This window comes from Salvelinus fontinalis, chromosome 14, assembly GCF_029448725.1.
Source record: "Salvelinus fontinalis isolate EN_2023a chromosome 14, ASM2944872v1, whole genome shotgun sequence".
NCBI classification, from domain to species: Eukaryota; Metazoa; Chordata; class Actinopteri; order Salmoniformes; family Salmonidae; genus Salvelinus; species Salvelinus fontinalis.
This window is the reverse complement of record NC_074678.1, coordinates 45,803,122-45,820,063: the sequence shown is the minus strand read 5'-3', so window position 1 is coordinate 45,820,063 and position 16,942 is coordinate 45,803,122. Positions and strand designations below refer to the sequence as shown.

The 16,942-nt window shown below is 45.1% G+C and overlaps 1 protein-coding gene across 3 annotated transcripts; it reads left to right on the top strand.

Annotated features, from left to right (window-relative positions):
- The first annotated feature begins 1,221 nt into the window (after positions 1–1,221).
- Positions 1,222–15,103, top strand: LOC129810992 (SCL-interrupting locus protein homolog). 3 transcript variants are annotated; one of them, XM_055862053.1, is made up of 17 exons: positions 1,222–1,795; positions 2,100–2,185; positions 2,308–2,415; positions 2,681–2,796; positions 2,999–3,186; positions 5,174–5,430; positions 5,542–5,625; positions 5,849–5,935; positions 7,685–7,841; positions 8,425–8,534; positions 8,811–8,931; positions 9,100–10,083; positions 10,192–10,321; positions 11,121–11,358; positions 11,783–11,939; positions 12,237–12,556; positions 13,704–15,103. In XM_055862053.1, the coding sequence occupies exons 2-17, from the start codon at positions 2,175–2,177 to the stop codon at positions 14,389–14,391; spliced, it is 3,756 nt and encodes a 1,251-aa protein (XP_055718028.1). In that variant the 5' UTR covers positions 1,222–1,795; positions 2,100–2,174; the 3' UTR covers positions 14,392–15,103. The 3 variants fall into 3 exon arrangements, with proteins under 3 accessions (XP_055718028.1, XP_055718027.1, XP_055718026.1); XM_055862052.1 differs by having other exon boundaries at positions 1,222–2,185; positions 7,691–7,841; XM_055862051.1 differs by having other exon boundaries at positions 1,222–2,185.
- The last annotated feature ends 1,839 nt before the right edge of the window (positions 15,104–16,942 follow it).

Here is a 16,942-nt window from a genome sequence, read left to right as displayed (position 1 = left end):
CTGTATGCATCTGACAGCCTTAAAATGACTATGGGAGTAGACAGTCGAGGATGCCTCTGATATCTGAGCTTTTCATCAAGACTGAAGAAGTCATTGACCCTGAGCACAGATCTAGGATCCCCTCACATTGTTCCAAACCTGACCTCTCAAATCCTTACTTTTTCATTACACATTGATGACAACAGGTGTTCTGGATCCCAACAATCATCAACTATACTCTTTATACTCACTGAGCAATTTAGGCCAAATGCTAGAGTAAAATGTCAAAGTGAAACATAACATAGTTCTAAAAAAGGATGAGGCAATACATACTGTACATCCCAGTTAATAATGTGGAAAAAGTGAGAAGTTACCTCTTTATGCATTTCTTCAGTGCGCTGATTTCCCTGATGAGATGCAGGTTCAAATCCTCAGGCTCCATGACTGTCTAAATTCCCCAATATCTCACTAAACAGAATGGGGTACCTCAATCATCTTCATATGTGACATTCCTCACAGTACTCCTTTCTGTCCCCCGCTCTCTGTCACACAGTCTCTCTCTGCATATCAACAATTGGTTTGGATTGTTAATCTCCTCTGAACTGAAATGGATTGGGGCAAAATGAATCCATGACGGCCAGCCATTGGCTATACGCTGTTGCAATCACTTCAACCTGGAACCCATTGGTCTCAGCCAGCATGAGTGAATGAGGCATGGACGGACTAGAGATTATTTCTATCAGGGTCAAAATGAGTTCTACTGAGTCAAATGTGTGGTGATGTCATGTCCAACCCCTTGCTGATCTCAGCTGATGTTTGGGTGTACAGGGGAGCAGGATTTTACTTACGACCAGTTATGTAACAACCTAAATTCTGTCAGACCAAGCTCTAGTGCAAAGTCAATATTACATTACTCTTTTCTGAATATCATCATGACAAGCCTTCAAGCGGGATGGAGCATCACTGTGCATCTGTGAATGGTGGTCATGTTGGAAAAGCCCTTCTGTGACTTGTAATATCTACAAATTAAAAGTATCATGTGAAAGATTAGGTTTGAAAATGATACTGATGTTTGTGGTTGTTTTGATGTGGCATAGTAATTTTGTTTGCATGCTGTGCTTCGGTCAATAAAGATGGGATGTCTGTGGCATAGGAAAATACCTGTATTTATTACTGTATAATCTGGTAAAATTGCGCCCCCTTGTGTTTTTGTTTTTGTTTAATTCAAATGGCTATCAGTATCAAAACGTAGCTCATCGTTGCAAAACTTGATGTATAGTGTAGCATAGCATTATCGCTATTTCATATTCTTTGCAACCTCAACAAGGCTCGTGTACTGCATCGCCATTACGATAAAAGGACTGGATGGGCTGAGCGGGTGATATTGTGAGCTCCTCTGATAGGAGCCATGGCAGCCATGAAACGGAGCATTCTATTGGCTGGCTTTTATGCCCCGCCATTGGAACCTGGAAACAGCGCCATAATCAATTACATTTGACTTATCGCAAGGAACGTTTAGCTAGCAATGCGGAAAGTGATTAATTCGATGCGACGCTAGGTTGCTGCCAGGTGAAGTAAAACTATTAACGAAACAAGACCGAGAAAGTGTGGATATACCGCGGACATGACTGCTTTGATGTTGTTGCCGAGGAAGTCTTAGTTGAGGACAGCGGTTTGAAGACAGTTCTCCGAACATTTCAGCCAGCCATCACGACTCGGTGGCACGCGAACCCATAAGATAGCTAGTTAGTTAACTGGCTACGTTTGATGAAGAATATTACTGTATGTGCTATGGTCACAAATTGGACTGACATAGGTAACGGGGTGTTTGAGCTAACGTTAGCTAGGTAGTTACAGTAACGTTAGCTAGCTATGCCATTTTCTAAACTTGCCAGGTGGCTAAAGTCCTTTAACTAGCTAGCTGCAGTAGCTAGCTAATGTTACGTTGCCAGCTAGTAACGCTAGTCTTTTGGTGTCAGTTAATTGCTTGAAAAGGTGCATGGTGTCATGCACACACATTTAGATTTTATCCGGTGTTTGGCCTTGACATAACGATGTCAAAGTGTTGGCCTCAAAGTCATAGCCAGTTCTTGTTGACAGAACGCCTTTCCTGTCCACAGAAGAGTGTTCAGGTGAATTTGAAAGGCTTGCCTTCTCACGTCTTGGACAATGTTTACAAACCAGATAATCTGAAGATGGCAACAAGGTATGTACATGTTTCCTTTGCATATATCAAACCTGATACATTTCTCATTTATTTCCTAATAATTCCAATACAATAACAATTCCCACTTGGAAGTTTATTTGACATTGTTAACCATGCCACAGGTCACCAGAGAATGCGCTTGCTGCCCTCACCTTCCCCAAATCCAAAGTGGCCCTATGGGACCCCACACCTAATGGGGATGTGGTTAGCCTCCACCTCTCCTATTACAGGTAGTCTACTGGGTTCTTTTTGACAGTGACTACTTAAAATGCAGCACAGTAGTACAGTGGCTTTCTCATCTCCAGCCAATCGTCTGTACTGATTTGAGAAATCTTGGCCGGTGTAAGCAATATGTCGGGCTTGCTTTCATCTGCTTAATTCTCTCCAATCAGTTCATTTGAAAGGAAACAAGGGAGAATATTGAAACACAACCTGTGATTGTTATTTGGTCATGTTCTGCCTTCACTGCTTGAAAACCTGTTTTCTATTGAACAGAAATCCCCGGCTACTTCTTGTGGAGAAAACTCTTCGCTTGGCCCACCGCCATGCTCGACAGAGTAACAAGCCTGAGTTCAGCTGTTACTTGCTGGGGACTATTGCTGTGGATTCTGGTGAGAAGTATTCATTTTTTCATGACAAATATTGAAAAACAATTGTAGTTAAAGAGCAAACATGTTTTTAGATGGAAAATAATTATTTTATACTCATGATAATGATTGATTGGATATGCTTACTACGTAAGTACTCTTAAGTTTGACTTTTATATTTAAACTGCCCCTTGTACCTCCGTTCTCTCTCCACTCTTTCTCCAAGATGAAGAAGGTGTGACTTTGACACTGGACCGGTTCGACCCGGGCCGTGGGCAGCCTGGCTCCTCTGGAAAGGTGCCCACTGCCCTGATGCCCGGGGACGTCCTGGTGCCCTGTGTGCTGGAAACCCAGGGGGTCTCTGCTACAGACACCATGGTTCACTCGGCAGAAGGCTTCCACATCTCTTTTAAGGTAACATGAATATGCTCATGTCTGCACTGAAAGTAAATGTCCTCATCACTCATACAACACTGTATTGTATGAATAATATAATGAAGTTGAAGGTTTTATGAGGATGATATGAAATGAAGGTCATGCTTACCAGAATACGAGCAATAACCATACACTTGTTTTTTTAACATTTATTTAACTAGGCAAGTCAGTTAAAAACAAATTCTTATTTACAATGACAGCCTAGGAACAGTGAGTTATCTGCCTTGTTCAGGGGCAGAACAACAGATTTTTACCTTGTCAGCTCGGGGATTCGATCTAGCAACCTTTCGGTTACTGGCCCAACGCTCTAACCACTGCCGAAAATACTTTACGTATTTTCTTACCTAATGCTGTTTTTTCTAACTGGAATTTACATTGGTCCCAACTGTACGTTAAGTTCAACCCACCCTCTTAACTGCCTAACGAGATGGCCCACCTTTTCTGTTGCCAGGATAACAGAAGGAGCATACTCCCTCTGCTCCTAAGTTGGCAGTTATTGCAACCTGTCAGCAACAGGTGTTGTTAATTACTGAACCCAGGGCTCCAGACTGTGACCATTTAGTCACGTTTAGCTTGATTTGCCTGTGTGAGTTAAACTTTTAATTGGTCAAATTGGTGCAAGCTGCACTTTCTACCTGGTCACCTCAATCAAAACAACCATTTTTGGGGGGCAGATAAAGCCATGCTTTGGTTAAACCGTAAAGTGCATTATTCCACAGATGATCCATTCTAATGAAAAGATACTCCAGTGCAGGGGTATTCAACTTACCCTACGAGGAATAGATGGACAATTTCTGGGATCTTTTATTTTAGCTCATGAAACATGGGACCACCACTTTACATGTTGCGTTTTTTATATTTTTGTTCAGTGTATTTAAGTTGGTTTCCTCTCCTTGCTATTCTTAGACAATTAAGGCAGGGGCTGTTTTCTCATCTCCTAACTCCACTTCTGCCACATTGTTCTCAACACCAATATGCTGGGTAACTTTGCTATTATGCACATAGAAACATGGTCTAGGAAACAGCGGCAATTCAACAATGCGCTGATTTTTCAAATGTGGACAGCGACCACTATCCAACGCGGGAGAAAGTGCATCTGTTATAAAATAATATAATTTAAATTAGTGTTATGTAGTATAACCATGTACAATTTCAGTAGCACATGTTTTAGTGATGGACTGTGCCATCCCCATGCGCGAATCAGACCGGTGTCTTGTACGCCATGATTATTTTTTTTTAGCTATATGCTCGGCTAAAGAAGTCTTTGTCGAAAAACAGCCTATCAACCAAACAATCGAGCAGTTGACTAAATGGGGTCAGCCCTAGTAATTAGAACAAGTAGTTTTGCCTCATACCCGTGATATATGGCTCATATCAGCCAATTAGTATTCAGGGCTCGAACGACCCACTTTAAAATTAGCGATCTAGTTAATGTGTTTTGACGTCCCACTTCCGCAGCTGGTGAATTGGCACCAATTTAATTAGGCCTGTATATAATATTAGTGCACATAAAGATGAAGGCAAATTCACCTCTAATGAACAAAAAATAATATTCTGTAGCCCTATTTTGACAGTAAATTACAACAATATTAGCGTAATTGACATGAATTTGGTTGACAATCACTGGATTAGGTTGCATATCAATATCTTGAATTGTGTGTTCCTGTTTGGACATGGTATTCAATAAATAAGTTATGACTTCTAACATCTCAGTAATCTATTACACTTTTAATAAAGCATTGTGTATGACTTTATAAGATCACTACTCATTTTCCTATTCCATGGTGCTGCCAAATATATATATATATTTTTACGCGACCAAATCATGGGCTGGTGCCACCAATAGAACTGAAAAAGTTAGGAAACCATTAGTCCAGTGCCCTGGAACTACGACCATGGAATGTGCCCAACTTAAACAGCCCTAAACCATGTCGCCATCCCCCCCCCCCCCACCCTACCTGTTCAGATGCTCCAGCACTGCTGCAGCAGCCGGGAGTCCCTGGACCTGTCTAAGCTGCTGGCCCTACGAGCCCACCTCAGCTGCTTCCAGCAAGGTGACAGCCTGGGCTTCTGCCTGCGCTGGGCCGCCGCAGCCCCCGGCAACACGCTAGACGCTGTGCCTGTCCGGCCCGTGCCCATCATCCCCACCGCCTTGGCCAGGAACCTGAGCAGCCCGGCCAGCCTCACCCAGCCCCTACACAGCAGCGCCAGCCGCAAACAAGGGTAAGGATTAAGGCCATAACATGGAATAACATTATAAACAAGTCATGCCAATCATTTATTTTATCGCTGTGTTAATAATTAATTAATGCCTCTGGTCGAAAAAAATTTCAGCTTTCTGACCATGGATCAAACCCGGAAACTGCTGCTACTACTGGAGTCTGACCCGAAGGCCTACACTCTTCCACTGGTCGGAGTGTGAGAATGCCCTCCATTGACATTATATTTTTCGGCCAACATATGTTATTATTTTGGATGTGCGGGCGGGGGGGAGACTCCATTCATTGGAGATAATCTGATCCACAAAAGGATTTATCCTTCCTTATAGTAGTCAAGCTGTTGTGGGGCGTGTGTGTGTGTGCCACCTCATTAGCAGTAGTGTACAGTTTGGTTGACGTGCTTGTGGTGTTGTCTGTGGCAGATGGTTGAGTGGGGTCACCCACATCTACAACCCCCAGGTGTGGGCGTGGTGTCTGAGGTACCTGTTCAGCTCCTCCCTCCATGACAAGTGAGTGTGATGCCCATCTGTTCACATATTGCAAATAGCACTTTGACTGTCATTTCTCACTTACCTGAAGGTAGCCTGGCTCCATACTCTGTGCTGTAGCCAACTGTTTTATGGTTGTTATCCCATACATACAGCAACGAACACAGAAGTTTGTTGAAGCACAACTGATGTGGGCCTGCAGGCTAGGCACTTTGTTATAACATTCATGAATAAGCCTTAACTTATTTCAAATGTTTGAGTTGTTATGGTTTCGATGCTTAAGATGTTTTTTTCCAAATCATGAAATATTTATTTTTAGTTCATCGGTTCTTATTCATGAAGGTATTCAGACCCCTTGACATTTTCCACATTTTGTTACATTACAGCCTTATTCTAAAATGGATTATATATTTTTCTTTACTCATCAATCTACACACAATACCCCATAATGACAGGGCGAAAACAGGTTTTTAGAGTTTTTTGCAAATTTATTACAAATAACTAATGGATACCTTATCGAAGGAATTGTCCGTAGAGCTCCGAGACAGGATTATGTCGAGGCACAAGACTCTTCCTAGAGCTGGCTGCCCGGCAAAATTGAGCAATTGGGAGAGAAGGGCTTTGGTCAGGGAGTTGAACAAGAACCGTATGGTCACTCTGAAAGAGCTCCAGAGTTCCTCTGTTGAGATGGGAGAACCTTCCAGAAGGACACCCATCTCTGCAGCACTCTACCAATCAGGCCTTTATGGTAGTGTCCAGACGGAAGCCACTCAGTGAAAGGCACATGACAGCCCGCTTGGAGTTTGCCAAAAGGCACCTAAATTACTCTGAGAGAAACCAGATTCTCTGGTCTGATGAAACCAAGATTGATCTCTTTGGCCTGATTGCCAAGCGTCACAGCTGGAGGAAACCTGACACCATCTCTATGGTGAAGCATGGTGGTGGCGGCGGCATCATGCTGTGAAGATGTTTTTCAGCGACTGGGTGACTAGTCAGGATTGAGGGGAAAGATGAACGGAGCAAAGTACAGAAAGATCCTTGATGAAAACCTGCTCCAGAGCGCTCGGGTCCTGACTGGGGTGAAGGTAAACTTTCCAATAGGACAACGACCCTAAGTACACAGCCAAGACTACGCAGGAGTGGCTTTGGGACAAGTCTCTGAATGTCCGTTAATGGGCCAGCCAGAGCTCGGACTTGAACCCGATCAAACATCTCTGGAGAGACCTGAAAACAGCTGTGCAGCAATGCTCCCCATCCAACCGAACAGCTTGAGAGGATCTGCAAAGAAGAATGGGAGAAACTTCCCAAATACAAGGGTGCCAAGCTTATAGTGTCATACTCAAGGCTGTAATCTCTGCCAAAGGGGCTTCAGTAAAGTACTATGTAAAGGGTCTGAATACTTATGTAAATGTGATATATCTGTGTTTCAATATATTTGCAAAAATGTCTAAACTTGCTTTTGCTTTGTCGATATGGGGTATTGTGTGTGAATATTGTCCCCCCCTCATCAATGTAATCCATTTTAGAATAGGGCTTTAACGTAACAAAATGTGGAAAAAGTCAAGGTCTGAATACTTCCCGAATGCACTGTACATGTGTAGAATAGGGATTTGTCAGACAGCTCTATTCATGAGATTTCTATCTGCAATGTTACATTTTCACACCATTGCACTTCAATGGAATACATCAATCAGTTTTCTTATTGGTTCAGTTGGGCTACCTTCTCTCTTCAAAATGTTTTAATGAACACACCCCTGATTTATTGTTGAGTTCCAGGGTGATGTCTGAGGGCGGTGCATTCCTTGTGGTGCTGTACTCACTGACCCACAGGGAGCCAGAGTTCTACCAGGTTCAGCCTTGCAGTGGGCAGCAGCAGGACATGACCTTTCAACTGCTCACCAGCACCGAGTCACTCACTCTCTACAAGGTAGGCACACTTATGCCTGACTCACTCTATCGTTCCAACCTGAACCATGCTCGGACATTTCCCTACAACATGGTTCCAACAACTATTGTCGATGCATAAGGAGGTCGGTGCAGTTCAGCTTGTTTTGGCTCAGCTTAGTAGTATGAAAAGCCCTCTTGTGGCCTTCACCCACTATTACAACAATAGTAATTTATGGGCTTCCTGATTGGCGCAGCGGTCTAAGGCACTGCGTCACAATGCTAGAAGCGTTACTACAGACCCAGGTTCATTCCCGGGCTGTGCCACAACCGGCCGTGGCCGGAACTCCCATAGGACGGTGCACAATTGGCCCACCATCGTACGTGTTAGGGGAGGGTTTGGCCAGGGGGGCTTTATTTGGCTCATCGCGCCCTAGCGTCTCCTTGTGGCGGACCGGGTGCCTGCAGACTGTCGCCAGTTGAACGATGTTTCCTCTGACACGTTGGTGCAGCTGGCTTGCGAGTTATGCTGGCAGGTGTTAAGGATGGCGGTTACATAATTTATACATGGTGGATAATCCACGTTAAAATGAGACTTGATGTTCTTTTGTTCCTTGTCTGTGCAGAATGTAGAGGTGTCCGAGGGCCGTACTCTGAAGTTTGAGCTCAGTGCTGAGACCCAGAACCGTGAGGCTGAGTTCTTCAGGGAACTGGTGTCCCGTGTCTCCTTAACAAGGTATACAAGCTCTTCTCTCAAGCATCTGCTGTAACAATATTACTTCGACTGGAGCAGTGGATTGGGACACAATGCTGTCTGTCTGTGTTGTGGCTTTTTGTCTGTGTGTTGGGTAACAATCATTAGTCATTTGTTATTAAATACTAACTAAACTCATGAGAACGATCCTCTAACAGGATTTTATGACTTCACAGGAATTGCTGTCTGGTAGATTAGACATCATTAGACAATGGGCTCACCAGTGTTTGACGGTGTCTGTCCTCTTCTCTCCCTCAGCCCTGCGTCAGTGGCAGCCTCTCCGCAGGACAGGCTATCAATCAGCGACCATGACTCTGGAGTGGAGGATGAGGACCTCTCCCCCAGGCCCTCCCCAAACCCACACCCTCTCACCCAGCAGGTCAGTGCTCTCTGTCTCCTTCCTTTTTTTCCTTCTTTCTTTCCCTCTCTTTGGAATGCTGTATCTATGCTGTAACCAGAGGATTTACGAATTTCTATTTGTCATTTGAAGCACATAGTCTATTTATACTTTAGGGTTTGTTGTAAATTTGATTCCTTTTTGTTTCAGACCAAGCAGGTCCACCCCTCTGTGCCGGAGCTCTCTCTAGTGATGGACGGCAGTTTCCTGGATGGAAAAACCATGGGTCTCCCTCATCCTCCCCTCCCAGCTCTGCAGCACAGAGGAAGTGCCTCTCCATCCCACCAGCTCCACCCCTGGGCTGCCAGACCCCCAGGCCAGGGTCCCACCATCCTCGGGTGCCCCCCTGCCATTAGAAGGCCCCTGACCCCTGCCATGGCCTCCCAGGGCAAAGGCGGCAGAAGAGCTTCCCTCACTCCCGGGCAGCAGCCACCATCGCTCTGGCCCCCCTCCTCCAGCAGGAAATCAGCCCCTCCGCAGTTCGGGAAGACGGCATCTGCCTCTACTTCATCCTCCTCCTCTTCAAAGACTGGCTCCTCTCCTAACGGATCAGTCCATCAGGCTAGGCAGTTCCACCAAACCCCAGGTCGCCCCTCTCACAGAGGGGCCTCCCCCGTTGGAAACTCTCCACAACCCATCTCCAGGCACAGCCCTGGTCCCCCCCCAACCCCAGCCCTCATGCCCACTCACCAACAGCCCCCAGTCCATCCCAAGCACTTCCACAGCACCCCCAACCCCAACTTGAACCAGCCTTGCGGGTGCTGCTCCTTCCAACAACATGACCATACCCCTTTGTACCACCCCAACCACTGGCAGGGGGCCTCAGGGACCCCGGGTGGGCACTTCTGCTCTAACTCTGATAGTAACCCCCCCACCTCTCACCAAACAAACCTTCACTACAGCCCAGCGTGCCTCACCGGGGGCCCCCCCACCACACACCACTTCCCCTCTCAGGGGCCCTGCTCTCCCAGGGGCCGCTTGGAGCCGCTAGCCCCCGCCTGTCAGAACCAGTGTTGCCAGGCCCAGGCAACCCCCTCTCTCTCTCCCCTGGACGGGCCTGTGAACCTCCTAGCCTCTGACGCCTATAGAATCCTGGTGGACCAAGACCGGCAGCTCAAGTTACTGCAGGCCCAGGTCAGGTTCTCTACGGTGTCATTGTGGATATCAGACAATGTATCAAAGGACACAATCTTAAAGCTTTAGAACAGGGGTTCTCAACCTTTCTTATCCTGTTGATTTCAGATCCAGAAGCTACTTGAGGCCCAAGGGAAAAGAGGGAGCTCATCTCCATCCACTGAGCAGGCAGTCATCCAGACACAGACCTCCCCTGGTCAACAGACCAAGAGAAGTGTTAGCATCGCTGTAGGCACAGGTACTGGAGTCATTCATCACTGCTTATACATGGGGGATAGTCATAGTTTGTCTAGCCACTGCATTTTGATCCAATACTACGCCTGTCACTCGTTTTTGCGAGACAGTGTGACGCTCTAGTCTCCAGAAACACTGAAAATCGTATTTCTCACTTATGGTTCATTTGAGATCTACTGAGAACATGGCCTTTTCTTTTCTCTCCAAGTCTCCTGAATTGACAAAGTGAATTCGGACTAACCAGTATCAATACACCTATGATTACTCTTTTGTTGTGTAACTGTCTTGGAGTTTTTTGTTGTTTATGAACACACCCTATATGGTATAGTAAACTCACTCTGGTGTGCGTTCTGGGCGTTCGTAAATTCAGAGCGTTGTCAGATTGTCCGTTCGAAAATTCAGTGTTTTGTTCAGAGCGCCCACTAGACACTCTGGCCGAGGAGTAGGGTTGATCCGAGTGTTCCTCACAACGGCAGTCAAGCACCCAAGCTAACTGGCTAAAGTTGGCAAGCTACTACCAGCCACAAATGAGAGAAACTCCCTCTGACCATTTGTCTTGCCCTAGCAGAGCTGGTTATCTAGAGAGTTCGTGACTAACTGTGCTGCTGGCAACAATTGAATTACGCCAATTTTTTTACGTTTATATTACTGACCCCAATTTTCAGCAGGTGTTGCGCGTTCGTAAATTCATTATTCTGCCCTCTGGCACACTCAGACGAGAGTGCTCTGAAATTGGACTAGATAGCCAGAGTGAATTTACGAACGCACCCTTAGTCAACTAACTTCATCTCTTCCCTCTGCAGGTGCCAGTCTGTTCTGGGGCGTCCCAGTCGATGCCCCCGCTCGCGATGACGAGGAGCGCCCACAGCCAGAGTGGCACAGAGGGCCTGGCGCTCCTGATGGCAGCAGGGCCTCCTGTAGTCGGAGCTCTGGCAGTGCCAACCTTAACCACAGCAGGCACATAGGTGGCTCGGAAGAAGAGAGCGGGGTCAGGGAGGGACGGGTGCCAGGCTCACCAGCCAACCATTCAACGCACCAGAGGTAAGCAAACGGTTGGCTGCATTTCAAACTGAGCGCTTAAAAAAATAAAAAAAGAATAATAAAACATTGGCCCAGCCCTCGATTTGAATTGACTGGAAGGATGCAAGAAAGTAATGGTCGTAGTTCACCACCAAGAACTCTGAAAGGGGAGTTGACACCATTTTACTCCCTTCATTTCACAAGAATGAGGCTTTAATGATTGAAAGGAATAGAGAAAGTTTCAATCTGAAACCCAGCCATGAGAACATGGGTGATGTGAAAATATCCACGATAGGGTGAGCACTCACAACTGGCATCAGACGCGTGATCTCACCAACTGTGACGGCTCACCATCTGAACACTGGTGCCACCTCGTGGCCATTTCAGTGAATTTATTTTTACCGTAGTATGAACCGCGTGTGTTTTTTTTGTGCATTTCCTGCAGGACTCAGTCAGCATTTGGAGACTGTTCTTTCCAGAGTCCAGTGTTGGGGGAGAGTGCCAGCATGTACTACCAGTCCCAGTCTCCACAGAGAGACGGCACCAAGAGTGAGGAGCCCAGGGCGATGGAGGATGATCAGCGGTTTTATCAGGATCTACTGGTAAGAGGCATCTTTTATAGGCACTTTCTCCATGTATGTCAACAGAAAAACACTTATGCACACGGCCCCAAGTGATTAGTCTATGTGTTTGTATTTGCACCGTCTTTCATTCTGGTATGCTTTATTTTGGGGGAATGTTTCAACAGAATCTAGTATTGCAGTGAACCGCTTAATCCAACATGTTATGTGGCCAGCCTCCGTCCTGTGAGATCCCTTTTTGACTATCTGTCGCTTGGAACTAAACGTATGAAAAGCGCTTTTACCAATCAAGATCTGACATTCTTCATCCTTCCACAGGGCCAAGTGAACAGCCGCCTCCAGGGATCAGTGAACGAGGAGGTCGATGAGGAAGAAGACCAAAGGACCTCGTACCCACGGCGGGAGAGCCACAGCTTGTCCCCTAGACAAGTTTCCCACTGTCAGTCCCAGCAGTCGTCCCCTAGCCCTGTTCCCGTCAACTCCCGGAGGCCGGAGCCCAAAGGAGAGGAGCAGCCAAAAGGAAGGGACCAGGTGCTCCACGCCACGCTGCGCCAGCTGCAGCAGCTAGGGGTCAACGTGGACCTGGACTCTGCTGACCCTGGGGGCAAGACCAGGCGCAGCTCTGTAGAGAGTGCCAGGTGTGTTTGCCTTGACGTTTCAGGTTTACTTGACTATCTTTGCACATAGGTCATAGATGTAGCAGTCTTATGGTATAACAATAGTATCACCTAGCAGTAGGACTGGGAAGGAAGTTTCAGTCACCGAAAATGGACCTGTTATTATCAGTGGTGTAAAAATACTTTAAAGTATGACTTAAGTAGTTTTTTGGTGTATATGTACTTCACTATTTTATATTTTTTGGCAACTTTTACTTCACTATTTATTTTATTTAACTAGGCCAGTTCAGAACATTCTTATTTACAATGACGACCTACCAAAAGGCCTCTAACGGGGGCTGGGATTAAAAAATTTAAAAAATATAGAACACGACAAGAGACTCCACAACACTACCTAAAGAGAGACCTAAGATGGCAAGGCAGCAGAATATGACAACACAGCATGGTAGCTACACATGGCAGCAGCACAACATGGTACAAACATTATTGGGCACAGACAACAGCACAGAGGGAAAGACGGTGGAGACAATACATCACACAAAGCAGCCACAACTGTAAGTGTGTCCATGATTGAGTCTTTGAATGAAGATTGAGATAAAACTGTCCAGTTTGCATTCCTAAAGAAAATAATTTATTTTTACGCCATACATTTTCCCTGACACCCAAAAGTACTTGTTACGTTTTGAATGCTTGGCAGGACAGGAAAATGGTCCAATTATCAAGAGAAAATCCCTGGTTATCCCTGCCGCTAATCTGGCGGCTCACTAAACACATGCTTCGTTTGTAAATTATCATTTAAAAAAAACAGAAAATGGTGCCATCTGGTTTGCCTAATAAAAGGAATTTGAAATAATATTTTACTTTTGATACTTAAGTATATTTACAACTAAATACTTCAACTTTTACTCAAGTAGTATTTTACTGGGTGACTTTTACTTGTCATTTTCCATTAAGGTATCTTTTGCTTTCACTCAAGTATGACAATTGGGTACTTTTTCCATCCTTGATTTATGGTTACAGCCATTCTATCATTACAATAGGGGCTACTACAGTGCCTGATTCTCATACTTTCTGTCTCATTATCATGTAAGTTCGACATCATTACCTTATGCAGAAGGTGTTCCTGTAACTTTGATTTTAAATGCAGCTCCCGTTTCCTTCTCCCCAGTACCCTGGCCGGCATCAACCCAGAGGCGGTCATCAGCAGACTGACCCTCCCAGAGTCGACGGGGACCAGCATGTGGGGCGACAGCGTGGATCTCAGCCTGGAGGCCAACGCCATTGCCCTCCGATACCTGAGCGACCAGCAACTCTCCAGGCTCTCTGTAGGGGGAGGGCAACAGCCCCCCAAGGCCCTACCCAGGCTCAGCCCCTGCACACTGCTCTCAGAGAAGCCCCCAATGGAGAAGAGCGCCATGGGACTGAGCAGTATTCTGTCTCCGAACAACATGTCCTTTGCTACCCGCAAGTACATGAAGAGGTACGGGCTGATAGAGGAGGGGAGCGGGAGTGAGGAGGAGCTATCGGAGATAGGATACACTGTACAGTTCCATGTTCAACAGGAACAAGAAGGGCAAAGAGTGAGGGTTCTGAAAAACATCACCAACGAGTTGCCCCACTCCGACCCTGTCAACTCCCAGGCGCTGCATGCAGACTCTCAAAGCCAGCTACTCAGAGACTTGCGTCCTAAAATGCAGCTTTTGGCCCGCGGCGCCAAACACAGTTTGGAAAAGGAGAATGGCGCCAATTGGCGGCCATCTTTAGGAGAAATGCAGAGGGAGTGTCCTCAACCAGAAGGGTCGATGGGAAATTTCTTGGACCTAAGTAGACTTCGACAGCTGCCGAAACTCTTCTAAAGGACCACGGCAACTAATGTAAAGGGAACTCAAAATGACAAATGAAATGTATTGTCGAAATCCGTTGGGATTTGTCAGTTTGCTTGTTTCCTTAGTAAGAGGTTTTTAAACGCTTCCATACATTTTTGTTTACACATATATTTTTTTTAATGCCTCTATTTTAATCCTCATGGTGCTCATTGTAATGTATACATTTGTTTGAACACTGATGTACAGAGACTGTTAGCAAATCACCACAGTGCTCTTTGTCTTATGAGCAAAATTCTTGTCTTTCTTCTACTACCACTTGGGTGTAGTGTCATGATTTAGCTCTTCAATGGTGGCAGCCAGGTCATTTTATCTATTTTAATTTAAAGTGCTTTTGATTTTCAACATGCAATGGATGCCAATTGTTTGAACCATTGTAAAAGCTATTAAATTTACGTTTTGGCTGTTTATTGATAACCACTATACTCAATCTCCTGGTAATTGATGTGTACATATTTATTGTCAATGTTGGGATTTTTTTGTCTGGCTACATGGTGAAACAAACAACATTCATGCCAAATTTTACTTTTCCTTTTTTTTATGTTGTAAATATCTAAGTTTCCTTCATGCTATATTGTTTTTCTTGTGTGTTTGTACATGAAATGCCTCAAGCATTATTTCAATTGTCTCAACTTGAACTTTCTATTTAAAATTGACTCAATAAATATGTACCTGATTCATATAAGTTTGTACTTTTTCTACAGATGGTTTTCTTTTGTGAATTTCCATTTTAGTGTTCTATTTAGTTAGCCCTCTATAGTCCCAACCCAGCCTTATCACTGAAGTAATTTCACACCCCTCTGACAGACCGCTCTTCAAAATATATCCCATGTCACACAACAGTCATATCTAGAGTTAACAGACAAATACTAGTGATTTCAATTGTGTAATGTTGCTAATCTGTGTTAGAGCTGGGCTCATGGTTAAAGATAATGTTGTGGGGGGAATGCACTATCCTGGGCTCAATGGAAAATGTGGTTAATCGCATGCTAACAGCATGTTGGCACAGAGTAAGAGTTTAGCTCTGATATAGTCATCCTATACCTGCACCTGTCACAGATTTCTTTCTCCTTCACGTCTGCTTACCAGATCTACGTTTTTCTCTTCCATTTAGTAATGCATGTTGGAGGGATTAAAGAAGAAAAGGAATGCAAGAATAGTATTTTAATGTATACATACACTTATGAATCGTGAGGGGAAGATAATTGTTCACCCAACAGGATAGTCTTGTCATGTGTGGTTTCACCAGTTGTCATCGTTCTGCAGCCAGGTGCCCTCATCTAGCACAATGCCGTGGGTCCCGGTAATTTCCCACTTGGCCTTATAGCGCTGGTCCCCTGCGCCCTCACCGAGGTCCCACACCTCCATAAACAGCATCTCCTCAGGCACCTCCATGAACTCAGAGGTCAGGCCCAGTTTCTGGAGGTCAAAGATCATCGGTGTGGTGGTGGAGTCCAGATACTGGCTCAGGGCGGGGCTGAGGTGATTGGCTGGTGAAGTCGGATGAGGCTGGCGTTGCACACTGCTGCCCCACAGGCCTGTCAGGTTCTTCATAACCTCCAGACGAGGTTCTTCCGCTCTATAGGATACACACAGCATGACAACACCTTGTTCCTGGTCTGGTCCCAAACTGTATGTGCTGTAGCTAACTCTTGTCATTGTACAGTATGGGACCTTGTTTCTAGTCATCAAGGGAAATCAGAACTATTGAATTATGTTGGGTCATTAAATTAAAAGATCATACAAGTGCCTTAATGCAGTATTAGCTGTAATGATATTTACCTAATGTCTGAAGTGTTGCAGGCATCTCCCATGGACTGACCAGGCTGGAGCAGAGCGAGATCTCCAAAGATCTCGGTCATGGTTGTTTTTTGCTCCAGGGGTGGTGGGGGCAGGAGGTTTGGAGGGAAGTATGGCCAATGATCAGCTGTGCAATCTAGCAATGGACTAGACTGGAGAATAAGTGGACTCTCCTTTTGCGGAGAATGGTTGGTTGGGTAAAAAGGCTGGGCCTTACAGTCCTCAACAGAAAGGTGACCAGGTGACTCTTTGTTCAAGGTATTATTTGAGATCTTGCTGCTTGTTGATGTTGGAGTGTCATTTTTCAATGTCTCAGGTGCTTCATTCTTTGTTGTGCCAGATCGTTTGCATGATCCATTGACTGAAGTGTTTTTCCCAAGGTCAGTCAATTCAATAAATTCAGTCTCTTTGTTTTTCTGTTGTTTTCTTCCATTTCTTGTCCTGGTTTTGGTCTCGTTGGTGCTACAGCAGCACAAAAAGCAAAAAAAACACCAACCTCGAAACCATTTTTTAATTGCCTTCTTCATTTTCAAAAAGGATAATGAGAATTTTACATTAAAAAATGTAGAATTGGAACTAACAAACAGGTTTGCATGGTAACGGTAAACATTCTAAATCATTTCACCTTTGTGACATCGATATGATAAGAATTAGAATTATATGTTGACATTAAGTTCTAATCAAAGAATTCTCCTCTTGCAGTTTTGTTTGAATATTGTACCAC

Excerpts from the sequence above, each read along its gene's own strand:
- LOC129810992 (XM_055862051.1), top strand. The coding sequence starts at position 2,034 with ATGTCAAAGTGTTGGCCTCAAAGTCATAGCCAGTTCTTGTTGACAGAA. Across the intron at positions 2,416-2,680 it reads CTCCACCTCTCCTATTACAG|AAATCCCCGGCTACTTCTTG; the intron begins GTAGTCTACTGG and ends TCTATTGAACAG. Across the intron at positions 12,557-13,703 it reads AGCTCTGTAGAGAGTGCCAG|TACCCTGGCCGGCATCAACC; the intron begins GTGTGTTTGCCT and ends CCTTCTCCCCAG.